General features: G+C 46.1%; 1 protein-coding gene across 1 annotated transcript in view; it reads right to left on the bottom strand.

Annotated features, from left to right (window-relative positions):
* edem2 (ER degradation enhancer, mannosidase alpha-like 2) overlaps nucleotides 1–15,082 on the bottom strand; it is a 34,702-nt gene extending 19,620 nt beyond the window's left edge. Inside the window, exons 1-4 of the mRNA XM_080204667.1 lie at nucleotides 14,895–15,082; nucleotides 5,383–5,493; nucleotides 3,366–3,405; nucleotides 1,910–2,015 (exon numbers count right to left, since the gene is read on the bottom strand). Coding sequence (XP_080060793.1) covers nucleotides 1,910–2,015; nucleotides 3,366–3,405; nucleotides 5,383–5,493; nucleotides 14,895–14,998 — 361 coding nt within the window. The 5' untranslated portion in view covers nucleotides 14,999–15,082. The remainder of the gene's footprint in view (nucleotides 1–1,909; nucleotides 2,016–3,365; nucleotides 3,406–5,382; nucleotides 5,494–14,894) is intronic.
* Nucleotides 15,083–19,678: the final 4,596 nt, after the last annotated feature.

Here is a 19,678-nt window from a genome sequence, read left to right as displayed (position 1 = left end):
CAGGTGGAAGTAGGGTGTGCAGGCAGGAGCGGGGCATGCGAGTGGGAGCGGGGCGTGTGTGTGTGCCTGTATCTCTGTGTGTGTAAACAACGTGGCAGTAACAATGAGGTGGGCTTGGGCTCAAGCTGAGAAACAGGAGCAAAGTGGGGCACACATCACACCAAGGATAGACAAACTTTGCAGAAGGAGACACAACAATCTCACTGATACCTGTATGTAAATTTCTGTTTCCATAAAGAGCAAGAAATGTTTTTATAAGGTGTCATTTATGACTAAAGAAATTCCCAAAGGTCTTTACAGCCAATGAAGTACTTTTAAAAAGTATAGTTATTGTTGTAATGTAGGAAAGGGGCAGTCGGGGCGTTCAAATGGTCAGTGGATAGGCACATGGATAACACTGGAATAGTTTAGGTTCGAGGGTCATTAGACTGGTTCTACTGGTCGGCGCAACATCGAGGGCCGAAGGCCTGTACTACGCTGTAATGCTCTATGTTCAATGTTCAGTTCCTCTCCCACAAACAGCAATGTGATAATGATCAGATAATCAGCTTTTGGGAGGTTGACTGAGACATTGGTGGTACTTCCTCTGCTCTCCTTTGCAGCAGAGCCATGGGACATTTCACCTCCACTTGAGAAAGCAGGCAGGGCCAGGTTTAATGTCTTATTCGAAAGAAAGCACCTCCAACACTACCCCAGTCCCACATCGGTGTGTCAGCCTGGCTTTTTGTGCTCAAGTGGGACTTGAACTCACGACCTTACTGGCTCAAGAGGTAGGAGTGCTACTCATTGAGCTATAGCTGGCTGGCATCCAAAGCAATATTAAAACACTCATTATTATATATGGTAATTTAGTTGGGTGTATCTATGGCTATTAATCAAATTGAAAAGGACTCCTTCAACCAGAAGGGTTTGGGAAATGCTGCTTTAGTGATGGAGTGGGAGTTGCATGAAAACAGGAAAGCGAAAGGTTTGGAGAGATATCAAACAATTGGACAGAGGCCAATAGCTGTAAGGATGGTGTTGTTGCTGACATTAACATAAGACACCAATCATGCTACGTAGTAAGTCCTTCGCTACTGCTGTTATACTGAATAACACACACGCAGTATAAGCTTTTGTTCAGAAGAGACACCAAATTCAAATGTTACTACAGATGTAGCAGCAACCTAACAGGACAACACGGAAAAACAAACTCAAAAACTTTACTTTCAAACGTACCACAGCATCGGGACAAGACGGTACATGCTGACGGCCAACTTTAAGTCAGATTTCTTTATGAAGAGGATGACAAACAGCCAGAAAGTCAAGCTGGGCGGTTCTCTACTGGACTCATGTAAATACGATTAGACGCTGCAGTGAAATGATGGTTGGGTAGACAAGATTAGAAAAGAAAAGGGCCAATGAATCAGTGTAAGCACAGACATCAAAATGAAGATTGAATAGAGAGTGGATTGGGAAGATACGGGCTTCAAGAACAAGTGGTTGGAAGGAAAGGAGAAGAACTTATAGGTTTCAGTGCACTGACCTCTGGACAAGAGGTCTTGGGTTGAAACCCCGCACCAGAGACCCGAGCACAAAATGCAGTGTCCTGGTGGCTTTTCGGAAGATATTTTAAACTACGGCCACATTGCTCCCTCAGGTCAACATAAAACATCTCTGACACTCTTTGACAAAGGAACCTATCCCTGGTGTCCCGGCCAACATCACCGATAATACAGAGGATCCAGTCAGTGTCTTTGCTGCTGTTTTTGGGATCTTGCTGAGCACAAACTGGCTGCTACGTTTCCCACATTGCAGTAACATTACAGTCAATCACGTATTTCTGAAGTGAAGTGTTCTGGGAGACTGTGAAAATTGCAAGTTCTTTCTGTAGTTTGTCAAAGTTTCGGAAAATGCCTCGCGGTCTTACCTCGTATGTTGGTCTCGAACACAGAGGCATTGACATCAATGTCAAAGTCCATTCCATCCTGGAGAACGTGATAGACTCTCTGAAACTCGGTCACATTACCCAGCACCTAAACGCAGCAGAGATTGCAACAACACATGAGAACTTGTAAGTTAAGAACCACCCAGCCCACAGCTCCAGGGAAACTGGACAACGGCTGCTCAAGCAGGGTACAGAAGAGGAACTAGCTCTACAACATCAGCCAATTCAAGAGTGCTGGAAGTAAAGCTACAGGTTCAATCTGCCCTGAGTGTTTCTGGCAGAGGCTCCAACATCACTAGCACTCACTCACATTACATAGTCAATCCCTTTTATTCCCAACGCCCCATTGGAATTGGATCAGGATGGTCCAAAGGCTCACTTCATGCAGGTGCCTTTCAGTTAGCAGAGAGGGAGGTACAAAATCTGCCTCATCACTGTGGCCTGGGTAGCAGCTCATAGATAAAAGGAGCAAAATGTCACCTACCCTCTCACCGGTGACAGTTTTTTTTTCACTCCTCAGTTGACAAGGACAATATATCTATTTTCCCAGCCCTGCCCAGAACATGAGATCTTTACAGAAAACTAATCTTTCTAATGCCTCAAGGATACATCATTTCCACTGCGATGTTAGTGTACTTTAAGAAAGTTTTTTTTAAATCATGATCTCTGCAGTTCTCACAGCTCCAGTGTTTCTCAGCTCACAGCCTCAGTTTGTTTTCCTCATTGTTGCTAGGCTGTCTAGGAGAGTCTTTTCATTGCTGCTTACGGGGAGGTTTGTTGACTTTTACTGGGGTGTTTATGACGCTGCATTGTTAGGAGAAATGGCTGGCAGGTCAGGTGACAGGAGTTTTTTTTTCACTTCCAGTTTGGAGCTGCAGGCTTGAGTTTTAGTTCAGAAGGGAGTGGACATCTGACCGAAAGCAGTGTCTCTCTCCTTGGTGTTGGGAAATTTTGCTGTTTATGTATAGGGTGGCACAATGGCACAGTGGTTAGCGCTGCAGCTTCACAGCTCCAGGGACGTGAATTCGATTCCCGCCTTGGGTCACTGTCTGTGTGGAGTTTGCACATTCTCCCCGTGTCTGTGTGGGTTCCCTGCAGGTGCTCCGGTTTCCTCCCACAGCCCAAAGATGTGCGGGTTAGGTTGATTGCCCGTGTTAAAAATTGCACCTTAGAGTCCTGAGATGCGTAGGTTAGAGGGATTAGTGGGTAAATGTGTAGGGATAGGGGGGGTAGGGTCTGGGTGGGATTGTGGTCGGTGCAGACTCGATGGGCCGAATGGCCTCCTTCTGCACTACAGGGATTCTATGATTCCTGCAGCAGGTCTGCCGTTGGTGGGCTTGACCAGAGTCTCTTCCTAGTCTGGGGAGCTGTTCTGGCTTCAAACTGTTCTGAATATACCCAGACCATCAAGTCAATCGAAACAAAAGTAAGCACTTACCAACAACGTGTCCAACGCATCGATCAGTGTCAGGGAAAAGCTGCAAACGCAGAAAACAAAATTAACTTTTTTGCACAGTAAAGGAGAATGTTGTCACGGCAACTGGACTGTATCCCGATTCAATGAGTGGCTGTAATAAAAGTGCGCTTAATCTCCCGAGAATTCTTACTCGCTTACTCCCTCAAAAGCATCTGACCGTGACAGAATTCTGTAGCTCGGGTTCCCTTCAGCCCTTTGGCAGCTGGTCACTCTTGACCTCTGACCTGATAACCTCCAGCTGAGGTCAACTAATCTTGGGACAGGGGGCTGACTGAACCAGAGGCCTTTGCAGCCTGCGTGAGTTAGCACGACAAGACACATACCGCCCGCCATCTGCTTTCATTGGCTCCAGTTTGCAAATTAAAATGAGGTCCCTCCCCATCCGGTTCCATGCGTGGGTTTCTTATTTACTCTCAGGACGTGAGCCACAGAGAAAGATGAGCTTAATATATGGTAGGTCCACTCAAAAGACTGATGGCTGCAGGGAAGAAGCTGTTCTTGAGTCTGTTGGCCTGTGACCTCAGATCTTTGTATCTTTTTCCTGATGGGAGAAGGTGGAAGAGAGAATCTCCAGCGCCAACATCCCCCCCAACCCTACCCCACTTCCCGGGGTACAAGTGAAGGCATGTTAAGCACACCTACGTTTAAAGTTACAAGTTTTGTACCCCACTGCACTTTCAGTGTAACTTGATTTGATTTATTATTGTCACGTATATTGGGATACAGTGAAAAGTATTGTTTCTTACACACTATACAGACAAAGCATACTGTTCATAGAGAAGAAGAGACTGCAGAATGCAGTGTTGCAGTCATCGTTAGAGTGTAGAGAAAAATCAGCTTAATGTGAGGTAGATCCATTCAAAAGTCTGACAGTAGCAGGGAAGAAGCTGTTCTTGAGTCGGTTGTTATATTGGTAATTAGTTATTTCTGTGCACCAGCTTTTGTTTTGAAGTTGCTGGTCAAAGTTTGCTAACTTTTTAATAAATGGACATGTCTGGCTACACCACAGGATACACTGGCTCAATGAGAGGGGTGTCCGCTACGACTCTCACCATCTTTTACAGATGCCCCATAGAAAGCATTCTTCCCAGCTTGGTATGGCTCCTGCTCTGCCCAAGACCGCAAGGAACTACAAAAGATTGTGAACGTAGCCCAGTCCATCATGCAAACCAGCCTGCCATCCATTGACTCTGTCTACTCTTCCCGCTAAATCAGCCAGCATAATTAAGGACCCCATCCACCCCAGACATTCTCTCTTCCACTTTCTTCTGTTGGGAAAATGATACCAAGATCTGAGGTCACGTACCAACAGGCTCAAGAACAGCTTCTTCCCTGCTACCATCAGATTGTTGAATGGACCTGCCACATATTTAGCTAATCTTTCTCTATACACTAGCTATGACTGGAACACTACATTCTGCACACTCCCCTTGTCTTCTCTCCCATGTAGTCTATGAACGGTATGCTTTGTCTGTATAGCATGCAAGAAGCAATAGCTTTCACCGTATCCCATTACATGTGACAATAATAAATCAAATCAAATGCCTCTAATAAAAAATATCAGCCATGATTGAATGGCAGAGCGGACTCGATGGGCCGAGTGGCCTAATTCTGCTATGGTCTAATCATCCATCAAACCAAGGCAGCAATAAGGAATGGAAACCTCCATTCCCTCTCCAAAGGTTAACTGTAACACAGCTACAATCAGCTAACACCAGAGACTCAACCTGGAACTTTCTCACCCGATTGCGACACATTCCCAAAGCTAATGCAACCGAGAGGGAGCTTTATTGAACTGCTATTTTCCCATGAATGTGCAGACTCACAAAGGCCTAATCAAATCAATCCAAAGTTTAGTGATGTTTGTACAAGTTTGGGGTGGGTTAGATTCCCTCAAAAGCCTCTTCTTATAAAAATCAAAAGGGAATCTTTATTTCGCAGAGAAAATGAATGCAGCTGCAGGTCAGCTACGCCTTACCTCCCCCAGGTATCTTGGCCATCACAAGTCAAAGGTCGTAGTTCATCATAAGGGAAAGCGTTTTCCAGGTAGTTGTTGTATGCATGATAAAACATGTCCTTGACTCGCTCTCTGAGGGGAAGAAGTACATATAGGAGACTTGAATTCCAGTTTGTTCCAATTCCCCAAACCCTAAAGCAGCACAGAACCTAAAAGGATCGGTAAAAATACAGAATCATAGAATCCCAACAATGCAGAAGGAGACCATTCAGCCTATCGAGTCTGCACTGACCACAATTCAACCAGGCCCTACCCCCACAGTCCCATGTATTTAACCTAACTTTTTCAAATATCAATGCCATAGAATTTGACTCCTGAATGCCCATCATCTCATTGCAGTGCTGCTATTTTAGCATTAAATGGTGTCCACAGTTTGCAAGGCCAATTCTGTTACAGTGTGCAAGATGGCATTTTAGTGAATGTGTTAGCTCAGGCGTTCGGAGTATGTGCTGGAAATGTGCAGAGCAGACAGATTGTGATAGGTAGGTAAATCTCTCTTAATTTAAAAAAGCACTGTTGTCTCACACCACCAGAGACTCAGGTTGCATTCCGGCCTCAGGTTATTGTTCGTGCAAAGTTTGTATCCGTGTGGTTTTCATCTGGGTACTCCAGTTTCCTCCCAAGGCACAAAGTTGTGCAGGTTAGGTTGATTGGCCATGACTATTTAGCACGACCAACCCACTCAACCCGCACATCCTTAAAACTGTGGGAGGAAACTGGAGGAAACCCACACGAGCATGGCAAGAACGTGCAGACTCCACGCAGATAGTGACCTGAGCCAGAATCAAACCCGGGTCCCTGGCGCTGTGAGGCGCTGAGGCTAACCACTGTGTCACCGCGTCACCCGAGTTCTTACTGTGGGAGCAAGTCACGTAAGCAAGGCCTGAGTTGCTTATTCAATTGATCAAATGTCACAGATAAAATTGTTCAATCTATTTTGTCCATTGTTGGGGTTGTGAGTGTCACTGGCGAGGTCAGCATTTCTCACCCATCCCTAAATGCCCTCCGAGAGGCAAGCCATCCATTATGGAGGACAGTGAAGAGTCAAAGACTGTGCTGTGGGTCTGCAGTCACATGTAGACAAGGATGGCAGATTCCCTTCCCTTCCCTCATGGTTTTGTTTTAAATGACAAAACAGTAGCTTTTTTTAAAATCATAATTAGTGAGGCTAGCCTTTTATTCCAAATAATTAACTGAATTTATCTTCCGAGTAACTGCTGTGTCAAACCCCGTCAAGCCCCTTGAGAATTATATATGTTTCAATGAGATCACCTTTCCATCTTCTAAAGTCTAGAGAATATAAGTCTAGCCTACTCATTTTCAGTGGGCAATCCCATATCCTTAGAACATTCATCTGGACCTCAGAATTACTAGGGTGGCACAGTGGTTAGCACTGCTGCCTCACAACGCCAGGGACCTGAGTTCGATTCCCGGCTTGGGTCACTGTCTGTGTGGAGTCTGCATGTTCTCCCCATGCCTGCGTGGGTTTCCTCCTGGTGCTCCAGTTGCCTCCCACAGTCCAAAGATGTGCGGGTTAGGTGCATTGGCCATGCTAAATTCTCCCTCAGAGTACCGAGCAGGCGCCAGAGTGTGGCGACTAGGGGATTCTCACAGTAACTTTACTGCAGTGTTGATGTAAGGCTACTCGTGACACTAATAAATAAATAAACTTTAACATTTACTTTAGTTCAGTAACATTATCAGTATGCCGTAGCTTCCATAATAGTAGTTTAGAGAGGAATAGGGAGAGGGAAAGTTTGAACTTGTGGCTGAGGGGATGGTGCAGGAGGGAGGGGTTTAATTACTTGAGCAATTGGGGCTCATTCTGGGGAAGGTGGGATCTCTATAAGAGTGATGGTATACATCTGAACCAGAGGGGAACAAATATCCTGGGGGGTAAATTTGTGAAGGCTATGCGGAGTGGTTTAAACTGATTCAGAGGGGGGGGTGGGATACTGGGTAGAGAGGGTGAAAGTGAGGGGGGCATAGAAGGGGATGGCATTGCACGGCATTGTGGGGGTGGGGTGGAGCGAGGTTTGAAATGTATATACTTTAACGCGAGGAGTATTCGCAATAAAGTGGATGAACTTGCAGCGTGGACCAGTACCTGGGACTTTGATGTTGTGGCCATTTCAGAGACGTGGATAGAGCAGGGTCAGGAATGGATGTTGCAGGTGCCGGGGTATAAGTGCTTTAGTCGGAGTAGAGAAGGAGGTAGAAGGGGGGGTGGAGTAGCATTATTGGTCAAGGACTATATCACAGTGTCAGAGAGGAAGTTTAATGAGGACTTGTCTGTTGAGGTAGTATGGGCAGAAATTAGAAATAGGAGAGGAGAGGTCACCCTATTGGGAGTCTTTTATAGACCTCCAAAAAGTTCTAGAGAGGTTGAGGAAAGGATTGCAGAGACGATCCTGGTTAGGAGTGAAAGTAATAGGGTAATTGTTATGGGGGACTTTAACTTTACTAACATTGATTGGAATTGCTATAGCTCTAGCTCGTTAGAGGGGTCAGTTTTTGTTCAAAGTGTGCAGGAAGGTTTTTTGACTCAATATGTAGATAGGCCAACTAGAGGTGAGGCTATATTGGACTTGGTGCTGGGAAATGAGCCAGACCAGGTGCTAGACTTGGAAGTTGGTGTGCATTTTGGTGATAGTGACCACAATTCGGTTACGTTCACCTTAGTGATGGAAAGGGATAGGCATGAACCTCGGGTCAGTAGTTTTAGCTGGGGGAAGGGTAATTATGAGGCCATTAGGAGAGAATTAGGAAGCATTGGTTGGACTAGGAGATTACAGGGACTAGGAACGTCTGAAATGTGGAGTTTTTTCAAGGAGCAGCTACTGCAGGTCTGTGATAGGTATGTCCCTGTCAGGCAAGGAGGAATTGGCAGGGCTAGGGAACCGTGGTGCACAAAAAAAGTTGATTTGTTGGTTAGGAAGAAGAAGGAGGCTTATGTTCGGATGAGGCTTGAGGGCTCAGGTAGTGCAGTAGAAAGCTTTAGATTGGCTAGGAGGGAGTTGAAGAGGGAGTTAAGAAGGGCTAGAAGAGGGCATGAGATGACTTTGGCTGATAGGATTAAGGAGAATCCTAAGGCGTTCTTTAGGTATGTCAAGAACAGAAGGTTGGTTAGGGCAAGATTAGGGCCAGTTACAGACAGTAGGGGGAAGTTGTGTGTGGAACCGGAAGAGATTGGGGAGGCATTGAACCATTATTTCTCTTCGGTGTTCACGCAGGACGATATGAATGTTGCTGAGGAGGTCACTGGGGTGAAGGGGTGTAAAATAGAAAGTATTGCAGTTGATACAGAGGATGTGTTGGATATTCTAGAAGGGTTGAAAATAGATAAGTCCCCTGGTCCAGACGGGATTTACCCTAGGATTCTATGGGAGGCAAGAGAGGTGATTGCAGAGCCACTGGCTCTGATCTTCAGGTCGTCGTTGGTCTCTGGTATAGTACCGGAAGATTGGAGGACAGCGAATGTTGTCCCATTGTTTAAGAAGGGGAACAGAGACGTTCCTGGGAATTATAGACCAGTGAGTCTTACTTCCGTAGTGGGCAAGGTTTTAGAAAGAATTATTAGGGATAGGATTTATAGTTATTTGGAGAGGAATGAATTGATTAGAGATAGTCAGCATGGTTTTGTAGCGGGAAGGTCGTGCCTTACTAACCTTATTGAGTTCTTTGAGAAGGTGACCAAAGAGGTGGATGGGGGTAAGGCAGTAGACGTGGTATATATGGATTTTAGTAAGGCGTTTGATAAGGTTCACCATGGTATGCTTCTGCAGAAAATGTAGATGTATGGGATTGGTGGTAATTTAGGTACTTGGATCAGGAATTGGTTAGCAGATAGGAGACAGAGGGTGGTGGTTGATGGTAATTATTCATCATGGAGTTCGGTTACAAGTGGTGTGCCTCAGGGATCTGTTTTGGGGCCACTGCTGTTTGTAATCTTTATTAATGATCTGGATGAGGGTATAGTTGGGTGGATTAGTAAGTTTGCTGATGACACCAAAGTCAGAGGTGTGGTAGATTGTGAGGAAGGGTGTCGAAGTTTGCAGGGTGACTTGGACAGGTTGCAGAGCTGGGCCGCGAGGTGGCGGATGGAGTTTAATGCGGAGAAGTGTGAGGTGATCCATTTCGGTAGGAATAACAGATGTGTTGAGTATAGGGCTAACGGGAGGACTTTGAATAGAGTGGAGGAGCAGAGGGATCTAGGTGTATGTGTACATAGATCCCTGAAAGTTGGGAATCAAGTAGATAAGGTTGTTAAGAAGGCGTACGGTGTCTTGGCGTTTATTGGTAGGGGGATTGAATTTAGGAGTCGCAGCGTCATGTTGCAACTGTACACAACTCTGGTGCGGCCGCACTTGGAGTACTGTGTGCAGTTCTGGTCCCCACATTACAGGAAGGATGTGGAGGCTTTGGAGAGGGTGCAGAGGAGGTTTACCAGGATGTTGCCTGGTATGCAGGGGAGGTCCTATGAGGAGAGACTGAGGGATTTGGGGTTGTTTTCACTGGAAAGAAGGCGGCTAAGAGGGGATCTAATAGAAACATATAAGATGATTAGAGGTTTAGATAGGGTGGATGGTGATAGCCTGTTTCCTCGGATGGAGAAAGCTAGCACGAGGGGGCATGGCTTTAAATTAAGGGGGGGTAGTTATAGGACGGATGTCAAGGGCAGGTTCTTTACCCAGAGGGTGGTGAGGGACTGGAATGCCCTGCCTGCTGCAGTTGTAAATGCGCCTAGTTTGGGGGCGTTTAAGAGATTGGTGGATAGGTTTATGGACGAAAAGGGATTGGTTTAGATTAGTGGGTCAATGTTTTTTTTTAAAAATAAGACTGGTCGGCGCAACATTGTGGGCCGAAGGGCCTGTTCCGCGCTGTAATGTTCTATGTTCTATAATAACCCAAATCAACAAATAAAAATTCCAAACAGCAAATAGCCATTGGTCATGCGTAACATTTCCTTCTTAGATCGTAAGTTCACTTAAAAACATTTTTATGAGCCAGCCAGTTGTCTAACCTGTCTGAAAACATCAAACCAAGCTACTGGGAAACCTTTATTAATTCATTCAAAAGCCAGATGGTGAAGCAGGAATCCAGACATTGATCCTTTACTTAACACTAGATTAATTTACAGAATGCAACATTACAGATGTCTGCCTCCTTCCTGACCAACTCAGTGCCCCCAGATGTCTCCTTTGAACTCTTTTGGTAATTAAATAATCAAGTAAGCCAATAAAATGAACAAACAATCCCTGATAGGAGAAGTCTCTCTTCCTACTCAATATTTTGATTAAATTATAGAATCCTTACAATCCAGGAGGTCATTCAGCCCATCAAGGCTGCACTGAACACAATCCCATCCAAGCCCTCTCCCCATAACCCTACTTATAGACCCTACGGAATGGCACAGTGGTTAGCACTGCTGCCTCACAGTGCTAGGGACCCGGGTTCAATTCGCAGTTTGGGTCACTGTCTGTGTGAACATTGCACATTCTCCCCATGTCTGCGTGGGTTTCCTCTGGGTGCTCCTGTTTCCTCCCACAATCTGAAAGACGTGCTGGTCAGGTGCATTGACCTGAACAGGTACCAGAGTGTGGCGCCTCGGGGAATTTCACAGTAACATCATTGCAGTGTTAATGTAAGCCTTACTTGTGACTAATAAATAAACTTTAACTACTAAACCACTGACACTAAGGGGCAATTTAGCATGGCCAATCAACCTAACCCACACATCTTTGGAAGAAACCGGAGCACCCGGAGGAAACCCATGCAGACACGGGGAGAATGTGCAGACTCCACACAGACAGAAAATTGAGCCCAGTTCCCTGGCCCTGTGAGGCAGCAGCGCTAACCACTGTGCCACCCTGACCAATGAAACAAACTAATTAACTGCTGAACCACCCCTTAAAGGGATGCTGTAACAAAAACAAAAACTTTAAAGGAAACATCTCAAATTAAACAGACCTTCCTGGGGGTTGATGTTGCACTCCAGCACATGTGGCATCTCTCAGACGCAGAAGATCGCAAGCGCACTTGTGGACACTGTGTCAGTCTCTCATTATACTTTTTTTGTTAAACAACGGAATAAAATTAATCAAATCGGGCGGCACAGTGATTACCCCGGCTGCCTCACAGTGCCAGGGACCCGGGTTCAATTCCTGGCTTGGGTCACTGTCTGTGTGGACTCTGCACATTCTCCCCGTGTCTGCGTGGGTTTCCTCCAGGTGCTCTGGTTTCCTCCCACAGCCCAAAGATGTGTGGGTCAGATTGATTGGCCATGCTAAATTGCCCCTTAGTGGCAGGGGGATTAGCAGGGTCAATATGTGGGGTTACGGGGAAAGGGTCTGGGTGGGATTGTGGTCAGTGTAGACTCGATGGGTTGACTTCTGCACTTTATGGATTCTAGGGAAGTAAAACAAAATTAGGGGGTGACGGTTTTCAAAAGGGACACTTAGGCAAAGCCCAAATTACCGAAGGAAAAATGAAGATTTGGAGTGTGGGGCTGAAGTGCACCAAATGTTGAGAAACCCCTTCAAATAATTAGAAAGCGGCTCCAACCTCGGGCAATCTACACCAACGCAGAACACAGATTCCCCTTGGCCGCAGGAAAGACACGAAGCCTGGGAGCGCGTAAACCACTATAATCCACAGTCTGGTGGCCCTGCCACATACCACACCATCCCCACCGCTGGAAAAGGGAGGACTCGCATTAAGAGAGCCCTTCGCTGGGGCAGTCCCCACCACCTAAGTCTCCATTTATACACAGCTGAAACAAAAACAGGGGTGACTGCCCCTGCTGGGACGCTGTAACTAAAATAAAACACTAAACTCAACCAGTACCATTAGTGAGAGTGGAGTGATACACACCAGATCCTGCAGCATCCATCAATCAGGGAAGACCTCAAGCCAATGGACACCACGTGCTCCCATTCCAAGTCAACCCAGTCGCGGATGTAGCCGCCATCGAGGGGTAGATAGTCGGGCTGCCTGAATCAGTTCACGGTCAACCTGGACTGATCCAGAGGCAGGCTTATGAGGAGGTCCTCTGCCCTTCTTTCATATTATAGAGTCCCTACAGTGCAGGAGGCCATTCAGCCCATCAAGTCTGCACCAATTCTTTGACAAAGCATCGCACCCAGGGCACATTTACCTTGCCAATCTCCTACCTTACACATCTTTGGGTAAAGGGCAATTTAGCATGGCTAATCCATCCAACTGGCCCAACTTTTGACTGTGGGAGGAAATCAACGTAGACCCGGGGAAGAATGTGCAGGTTCCACACAGACAGTCACCCAAATCCGGATTCAACCCCGGCTCCCTGGCGCTGTGAAGCAGCAGTGCTAACCACTGTACTGTCCCTCCTTCTCCTTTCTCACCCTCCCCCTCTATCTCCTCACCTCTCCGGGTTCCAATCTTCAATCAACAAGCCTGCCATTTTACACCCACCATGACTGCAGGAAGACCAGAACACTCCCCCTTAAAGATCATTATATCATATATGTGTTTTAAGGCAAATGTGGTCACAAGATGACTGGTGGGCACAGGTTTGAGCCCTTTACAGGGTAGGCAATAGATGCCAACAGCTCCTCACAACTGGCCCAGAGAATAATATAGAGCATGGACACGTTATGTTCCTACTGCTCCTGATCGTCTCATTACAGGAAAGATGTGATAGCTCTATAGGGGATACAGAGGAGAGGATACAGCAGTTAGCATTGCTGTCTCACAGCACCAGAGTCCCAGGTTCAATTCCAGCCTCAGGTCACTGTCTGTGCGCAGTTTGCACGTTCTCCCCATGTCCGCATGGGTTTCCTCCGGGTGTTCCGGTTTCCTCCCACAATCCAAAGATGTATGGGTTAGACTGACTGCCCATGCTAAATTGACCCTAATGTCAAGGGGATTAGCAGGGTAAATGTGTGGGATTGCAGTCGGTACAGACTCAGTGGGCCAAATGGCCTCCTTCTGTATGGTAAGGATTCTATGAGATATTGCCAGGAATGGAGAATTTTACTTATGAGGAAAGATTAGATAAGCTGGGCTTGTTTACTCTGAAACAGAGGACGATGAGGGATGATCTGAGATGTACAAAGTTATGAGCGTCCTTGATAAGGAATGGGTCAGAAAGACGTATTTCTTTTGGAAAAGATGTCAATAACTAGGGGGGGAATAGGTTTAAAGTAATTGGAAGAAGGGTTAGATGAAGATTTAAAAGATTTTAAAATGTATTTATTAGTGTCACAAGTAGGCTTACATTAACACTGCAATAAAATTACTTTGAAACTCTCCTAGTCGCCACACTCTGGCCTGTTCGGGACACTGAGGGAGAATTTAGCGTGGCCAATGCACCTAACCAGCACATCTTTCAGACTGTGGGAGGAAACCAGAGCACCTGGAGGAAACTCACACAGACACAGGGAGAATGTACAGGCTCCGCACAGGCAGTGACCCAAGCTGGTGCACTGAGGGAGAACTTAGCATGACCAATGCACCTAACCAGCACGTCTTTCAGACTCTGGGAAGAAAACTGGAGCACCTGGAGGAAACTCGCGCAGATACTGAGAGAATGTGCAAACTTCATATTGACAGTGACCCAAGCTGGGAATTGAACCTGGATTCCTGGCGTTGTCAGGCATCAGGGCCAACCACTGTGCGCTCACCCACCAAGTAATTGACCCAGAGGGATCTGGAACTCACTGGCAAATGCAGAAAAACTCACATTTTAAAAAAATATTGCCTTGAGGTGCTGGAACCTAGCCCAGCCCAGAGAGGGTCCAGAACAAGAGATGGGGAATGAGATTAGTCATGATGTGGAGATGCCGGTGTTGGACTGGGGTAAACACAGTAAGAAGTCTCACAACACCAGGTTAAGGAGCAGCGCTCCTAACGCTAGTGGCTTTTGCCACCAAATAAACCTGTTGGACTTTAACCTGGTGTTGTGAGACTTCTTACTGAGTGGGATTAGCTCAGGCCCTGACATGAGTGAATGGTTACCCTCTCCCATGCTGAGCCAATCTTTGTGCTTCAGAGGTGCCGGAGGATTGCAGCTCCAGCAGGAACCACAATGCAGCAAGACCAAGAAACTAGAAACTTCATCCACCCCCTGCAACTTTTGTAAAGGAAGAGGAAGGGGGGAGTTAATTGCAGCAGCGAATTCCACTTCCCTCTGTTTGTATTCACCGGCAAAAAAGAGTTGTATCACAAGGGAGATTCTCCCAAGCAGATTAAATGCTTCTTTTCAGAGAGTAACAACCCAGATGTCAGACATTCTCAGCACAACAACGCATTGTGTTAAACGTGTGACACAGCCAGCCCAATTCAGCAGCAAACTCGGGCAGGGTGCATTTATTCCCGGCTACAGTTTCCTCTGCCCAAAACTTTGCAAAGGCAGCAGCAATGTGCAAACAGGAGGTTAGCTCCACACCAGCCCTCCCTTTCCTGCAATGCAATACCCAGCCTACAGCACCGACCTGTACTCAGCCATCTCCTCCGCCTGGATCTCTTTGCTTTTTGCATTGTGGCCCCCCGCTCCCAGCACTACGGAGAAGCAGACGGTGTAGAGGATGCCCAGCATCTATCTGCGTCGCCTCCGCTGCAGCGCTCTGTCCCCGGGACGGTTTGATTGACAGGCCGCTGCCCGGGACGGTTTGATTGACAGGCCGCTGCCCGGGACGGTTTGATTGACAGGCCACTCCAGGGCCACTGTCTCCCCCTCTGCAAACCCGGAAGCGAATGCCTCTGTGCGCCTGCGCCCTGTGCCTGCTCCACGAATTGAAATGCTGACTCAATCAGTATGTTGTTGCTTCCTCAATGGCTGTGCTCCTGTTTAAATTGCATGGTGCATGTGAGCAATAGGTAAAGATGTTGTTAACACATATATTTGTAGAGCATGGAGAAATAGCTTAAAGTTAAATAGATTGGATATAGTTAGGCATATTGATAACCCACTTTATGGAAACAACTGTGAGTTTAGTCACAAACATAGGACATAAGGTTCGATGCTGCTAACACAGCAATAATTAGGGATAATAAAGAGACTGCCTGTAATGTAGAGATAACATCAGAGATGTGATGTGCAGTGAAGCATACACCACATCCTGCAGGAATGTAAGAGGCCCACATTATAAAAAGCAAATGGTCTGCAAGATGTGTTGTTTATACAACTAAGCATAAAAGGGGGAAAAGGTCACTGAGATAGTCGGGACAGCAGTGATTAAGTTGGCAAAAGATTGATTACTGCCAATCTGAACTGGACATGTAACAGTATTGGATAAGATGGATGAGTTTGCTAATGCACTCTTGTGATAACAGGAGACATTGTTAGATGGGGAGTAGAGGTGATAGGAACTTAGGGCACCTTGAGCCAATAGGAGAATGTCAACACATAGATGGGACAGGGACCACCAATTAGGAGAGAACATCACATTGCAAAGCCATCACAATGCTTGTAAAAAAGGTATAAAATGTGCTGCAAATCTATGTGAGGTGTGCCTATTTCGCTAGACACCCGGTTTTGCAAGAACGTCAAATAAAATCTTGCTCCTTCAGAACTTGACTAAATTGTTTAACTGTGAGCTGTGTTTCTCACAGTGCATTTGATATATTGCAATATTCCATAAACTGCAACAGTCAATATGTTTCAGCTTCCTCAATGGCCGTGCTCCTGTTTAAATTGCATGGAGCATTTCTTAGGTAGTTCCTCAGGGTTGTGGATGATTTGCATCCACTCCGGGGAAGTGGGTTCTGCAGTATCTGAATGGTCCAATCTTGGAGCCGCAGACTCTGCCCCGGGGTTTGGTAGGTGATGTTTGATGAGGTGGATGGGTGGCACACTCTGGATTCTGCACTGTCTTGCTCTGCTGTTTACACTTGGCCTCTGCGTGCTCCACCCGGTGACGCTCGAGGTGGTTGGTGCCTTCGCCGATGCTTCTTCTCCAGTTTATGCATTCTAAGGCAAGCATTTGCCACATGGAGGCCAGACCGGGTAAGGATGGCAGATTTCCTTCCCTAAAGGGCATCGGACATTCCCTAAATTGGCATTTAAATAACAATTGAGAGTTTCATGGTCACCATCGCTATGAATAGCTTTCAATTTTGTTAGTTAAAGTTAAATTTCACCAACTGCCCTGCACAGCACTAACTTAAGTCTACTGGGTCATTAGTCCAGTGACATTACCCCTACACCACTATCACCCTTAGTGTCTAAGTTCTGCAATTCTCTCCTTAAACTTCCCTGTTTCTCCACCTCTCTTTCCAGTTTAAGATGTTCCTTAAAGCTTACATCTCTGACCAAACTATGATTTCTTTATGTAGTTCAGTGTTTCATTTTGCTTTATAGCACTCCTGTGAAGCACTTTGGGATGTTTTATTAAGTTAAAGATGTTACATAGATCTCAAGTTGTCACTATGACCTTGGGGACTGCGTAGAGTTTGCATGTTCTTCCCATGTCTGCATGGGTTTCCTCTGGGTGCTTCGGTTTCCTCCCATAGTCCAAGGATGTGCAGATTAGGTGGATTGCCTGTGCTAAATTGCCCTCTTAGTGTCCAAAGATGTGTAGGTTAGATGGTTTTTTTTAGTTTTTATTCCAATTCAATCCACTCAAGTCCAATTCAAGAGTCTCAACAAGTTGAGACATTCCCGATCCAAGCTAACAAAACAGAGCTTGCTTGATCTACGTGAGCCAAGCTGATTGGAGTAGGCATAGCTCCTCCTCCAAAGCTTGATCTCATTTGCATCTTAGCCAAAAGGCCAAAATGCCGTTTTTAAAAACTGCTTCAAATGAAGCTAAAATGTAACCTAATAACTTCAACCAAGCACAGCATGTCGATACTACACTTGATCTTAGCCAAAAGGACAAGATCTTAGCTTTGGTAAATGCACAGGGTCCCAGTGATGGGGCAGGGGGAGGCGGGCTTCAGCAAGATGCCCTTTTGGAGAGTTGGTGCAAACCTAATGGTCTCCTCTTGCACTTTAGGATCGCTTCCCCTAGTCGCCACAGTCCGGCGCATGTTCAGGCCAATGCACCTGACCAGTACGTCTTTCAGAATGTGGGAAGAAACTGGAGCACCCGGAGGAAAGCCACACAGACACGGGGAGAACGTCCACACAGCCAGTGACCCAAGCTGGAATCAAACCTAGGTCTCTGGCACCATGAAGCAGCTGTGCTAACCACTGTGCCCACCACAGTGGATTTTTTTTCAAGATTCAACAAAGTCAATTTTAAAGAAGAAAGATTTGCATTTATGTAGCACCTTTCATGACCGCTGGATATCTCAAAGTGCTTAACAGCAATGAAGTAATTTTAAAATGCAGTCACTACTGTAATGTAGGAAACTCCAGCAGCCACTTTGCACACAGTAAATCTCCACAAACAGCAATGAGATAAAGACCTGATGATCCATTTTTGTGATGTTAATTGAGGGTTAAATATTGACCAAGACACGAGGGATAATTCTCCCGAACTTCTTCAGAATAGTCCCAGGGGATCTTTTGCATCCACCTAAAGTTTTTAAAGTTTATTTGTTAGTGTCACAAATAGGCTTACGTTAACACTGCATTGGAATTAGTTTGGAAATCCCCCTAGTCGCCACACTCCACCTTCTGTTCAAGTGCGCTGAGGGAGAATTTAGCATGGCTAATGCCTCACAGTGTCAGGGACCCGGGTTCAATTCCCAACTTGGGTCGCTGTCTGTGTGGAGTTTGCACATTCTCCCCGTGTCTGTGTGGGTTTCCTCTGGGCGCTCTGGTTTCCTCCCACAGTCCAAAGATGTGCGAGCTAGGTGGATTGGCCATGCTAAATTGCCCCTCAATGCCAGAGGGACTAGCTAGGGTAAACGCATGGGGTTATGGGGATCGGACCTGGTTGGGATTGTGGTTGGTGCAGACTTAATGGGCCGAATGGCTTCCTCCACACTGTAAGATTCTATGATTCTAATCAGAGAAGAACTGAAGAGAATGATACAGCACAGCAAGAGACCATTCAGCCCATCATGCCTGTACTGGTTCTTTGCAAAAACTATTCAATTTCTCCCACTATGTCACTTCCCCTTCCCCAGTGCCCTGCAGATCTTTCCTTGTTAAGCATTTAGCCAATTCCCCTGTTGGAAGTTATTAATAAATCTGCTTATGCTGTCCTTTCAGGTAGTGCGTCCCGGCAGTGTAAGGTTATTCCAGTTTAATGTTGCCCTCAGAAGACAACGCTTCCATCAATGTAGCACTTTCTCAGTGCCATGGCCTTGGTTTTTGCAAGTCCTGAAGGGAGAGTTGAACCCAGCACTCTCTGAGTCACCAGCGAAAGTGCCATTAAGTGAGCCACAACTGACACGCAATCTGTATTTGTAATTCCTCTGTGGTTCTTTTTCAAAGGTAGACTTGTATTTGCATGGTCTTAATTTGTAGGAAACATTTCAAAGCACTTCAAACACGATACATTCTGAAGTACACTGACTTGTGTCGATAATATTCTCACTGCTAGTCTCCATAAATAAAGCTAAGAGTTGCATAGAAGTTACAGCTGAGAAACAGGTCATTTGGTCCCTATAAAAATGTTTATGTTTTGGGGCGGCATGGTGACACAGTGGTTAGCACTGCTGCCTCACAGCGCCATATACCTGGGTCACTGTCTGCATGGAGTTTGCACGTTCTCCCCATGTCTGTGTGGTTTTCCTCTGGGTGCTCCAGTTTCCTTCCATACTCCAAAGATGTGCAGGTTAGGTGGATTCACCAGGGCTGCCTGGTGAAAGACTATTCTCTTCCTGCCGGGGAACACTTCAGCACTCACGGGCATTCAGCCTCTGATCTTCGGGTAAGCATTCTCCAAGGCGGCCTTCACGACACACGACAACGCAGAGTCGCTGAGCAGAGACTGATAGCCAAGTTCCACACACAAGGACAGCCTCAACCAGGATCTTGGGTTCATGTCACACTATCTGTAACCCCCATAACGACTTGCCTGGACTTGCCAAATCTCACAATACACATCTCTTTAACCTGTGCTTAACACTCACTTCACTCACATTGTCTGTACCTTTAAGACTTGATTACCTGTAAAGACTCGCATTCCAATCATTATTTTGTAAATTGAGTTTGTGTCTTTATATACCCTGTTTGCGAATAGAACTCCCACTCACCTGACGAAGGAGCAGCACTCCAAAAGCTAGTGAACTTTGCTACCTAATAAACTTGCTGGACTTTAACCTGGTGTTATGAGACTTCTTACTGTGTTTACCTCAGTCCAACGCCAACATCTCCACA

Source organism: Carcharhinus amblyrhynchos, chromosome 16 (assembly GCF_965287045.1).
Source record: "Carcharhinus amblyrhynchos chromosome 16, sCarAmb.v2.hapA, whole genome shotgun sequence".
Lineage (NCBI taxonomy): Eukaryota > Metazoa > Chordata > Chondrichthyes > Carcharhiniformes > Carcharhinidae > Carcharhinus > Carcharhinus amblyrhynchos.
Note: the sequence above shows the minus strand (reverse complement) of the source record. Positions and strands in the feature narration are given on the sequence as shown.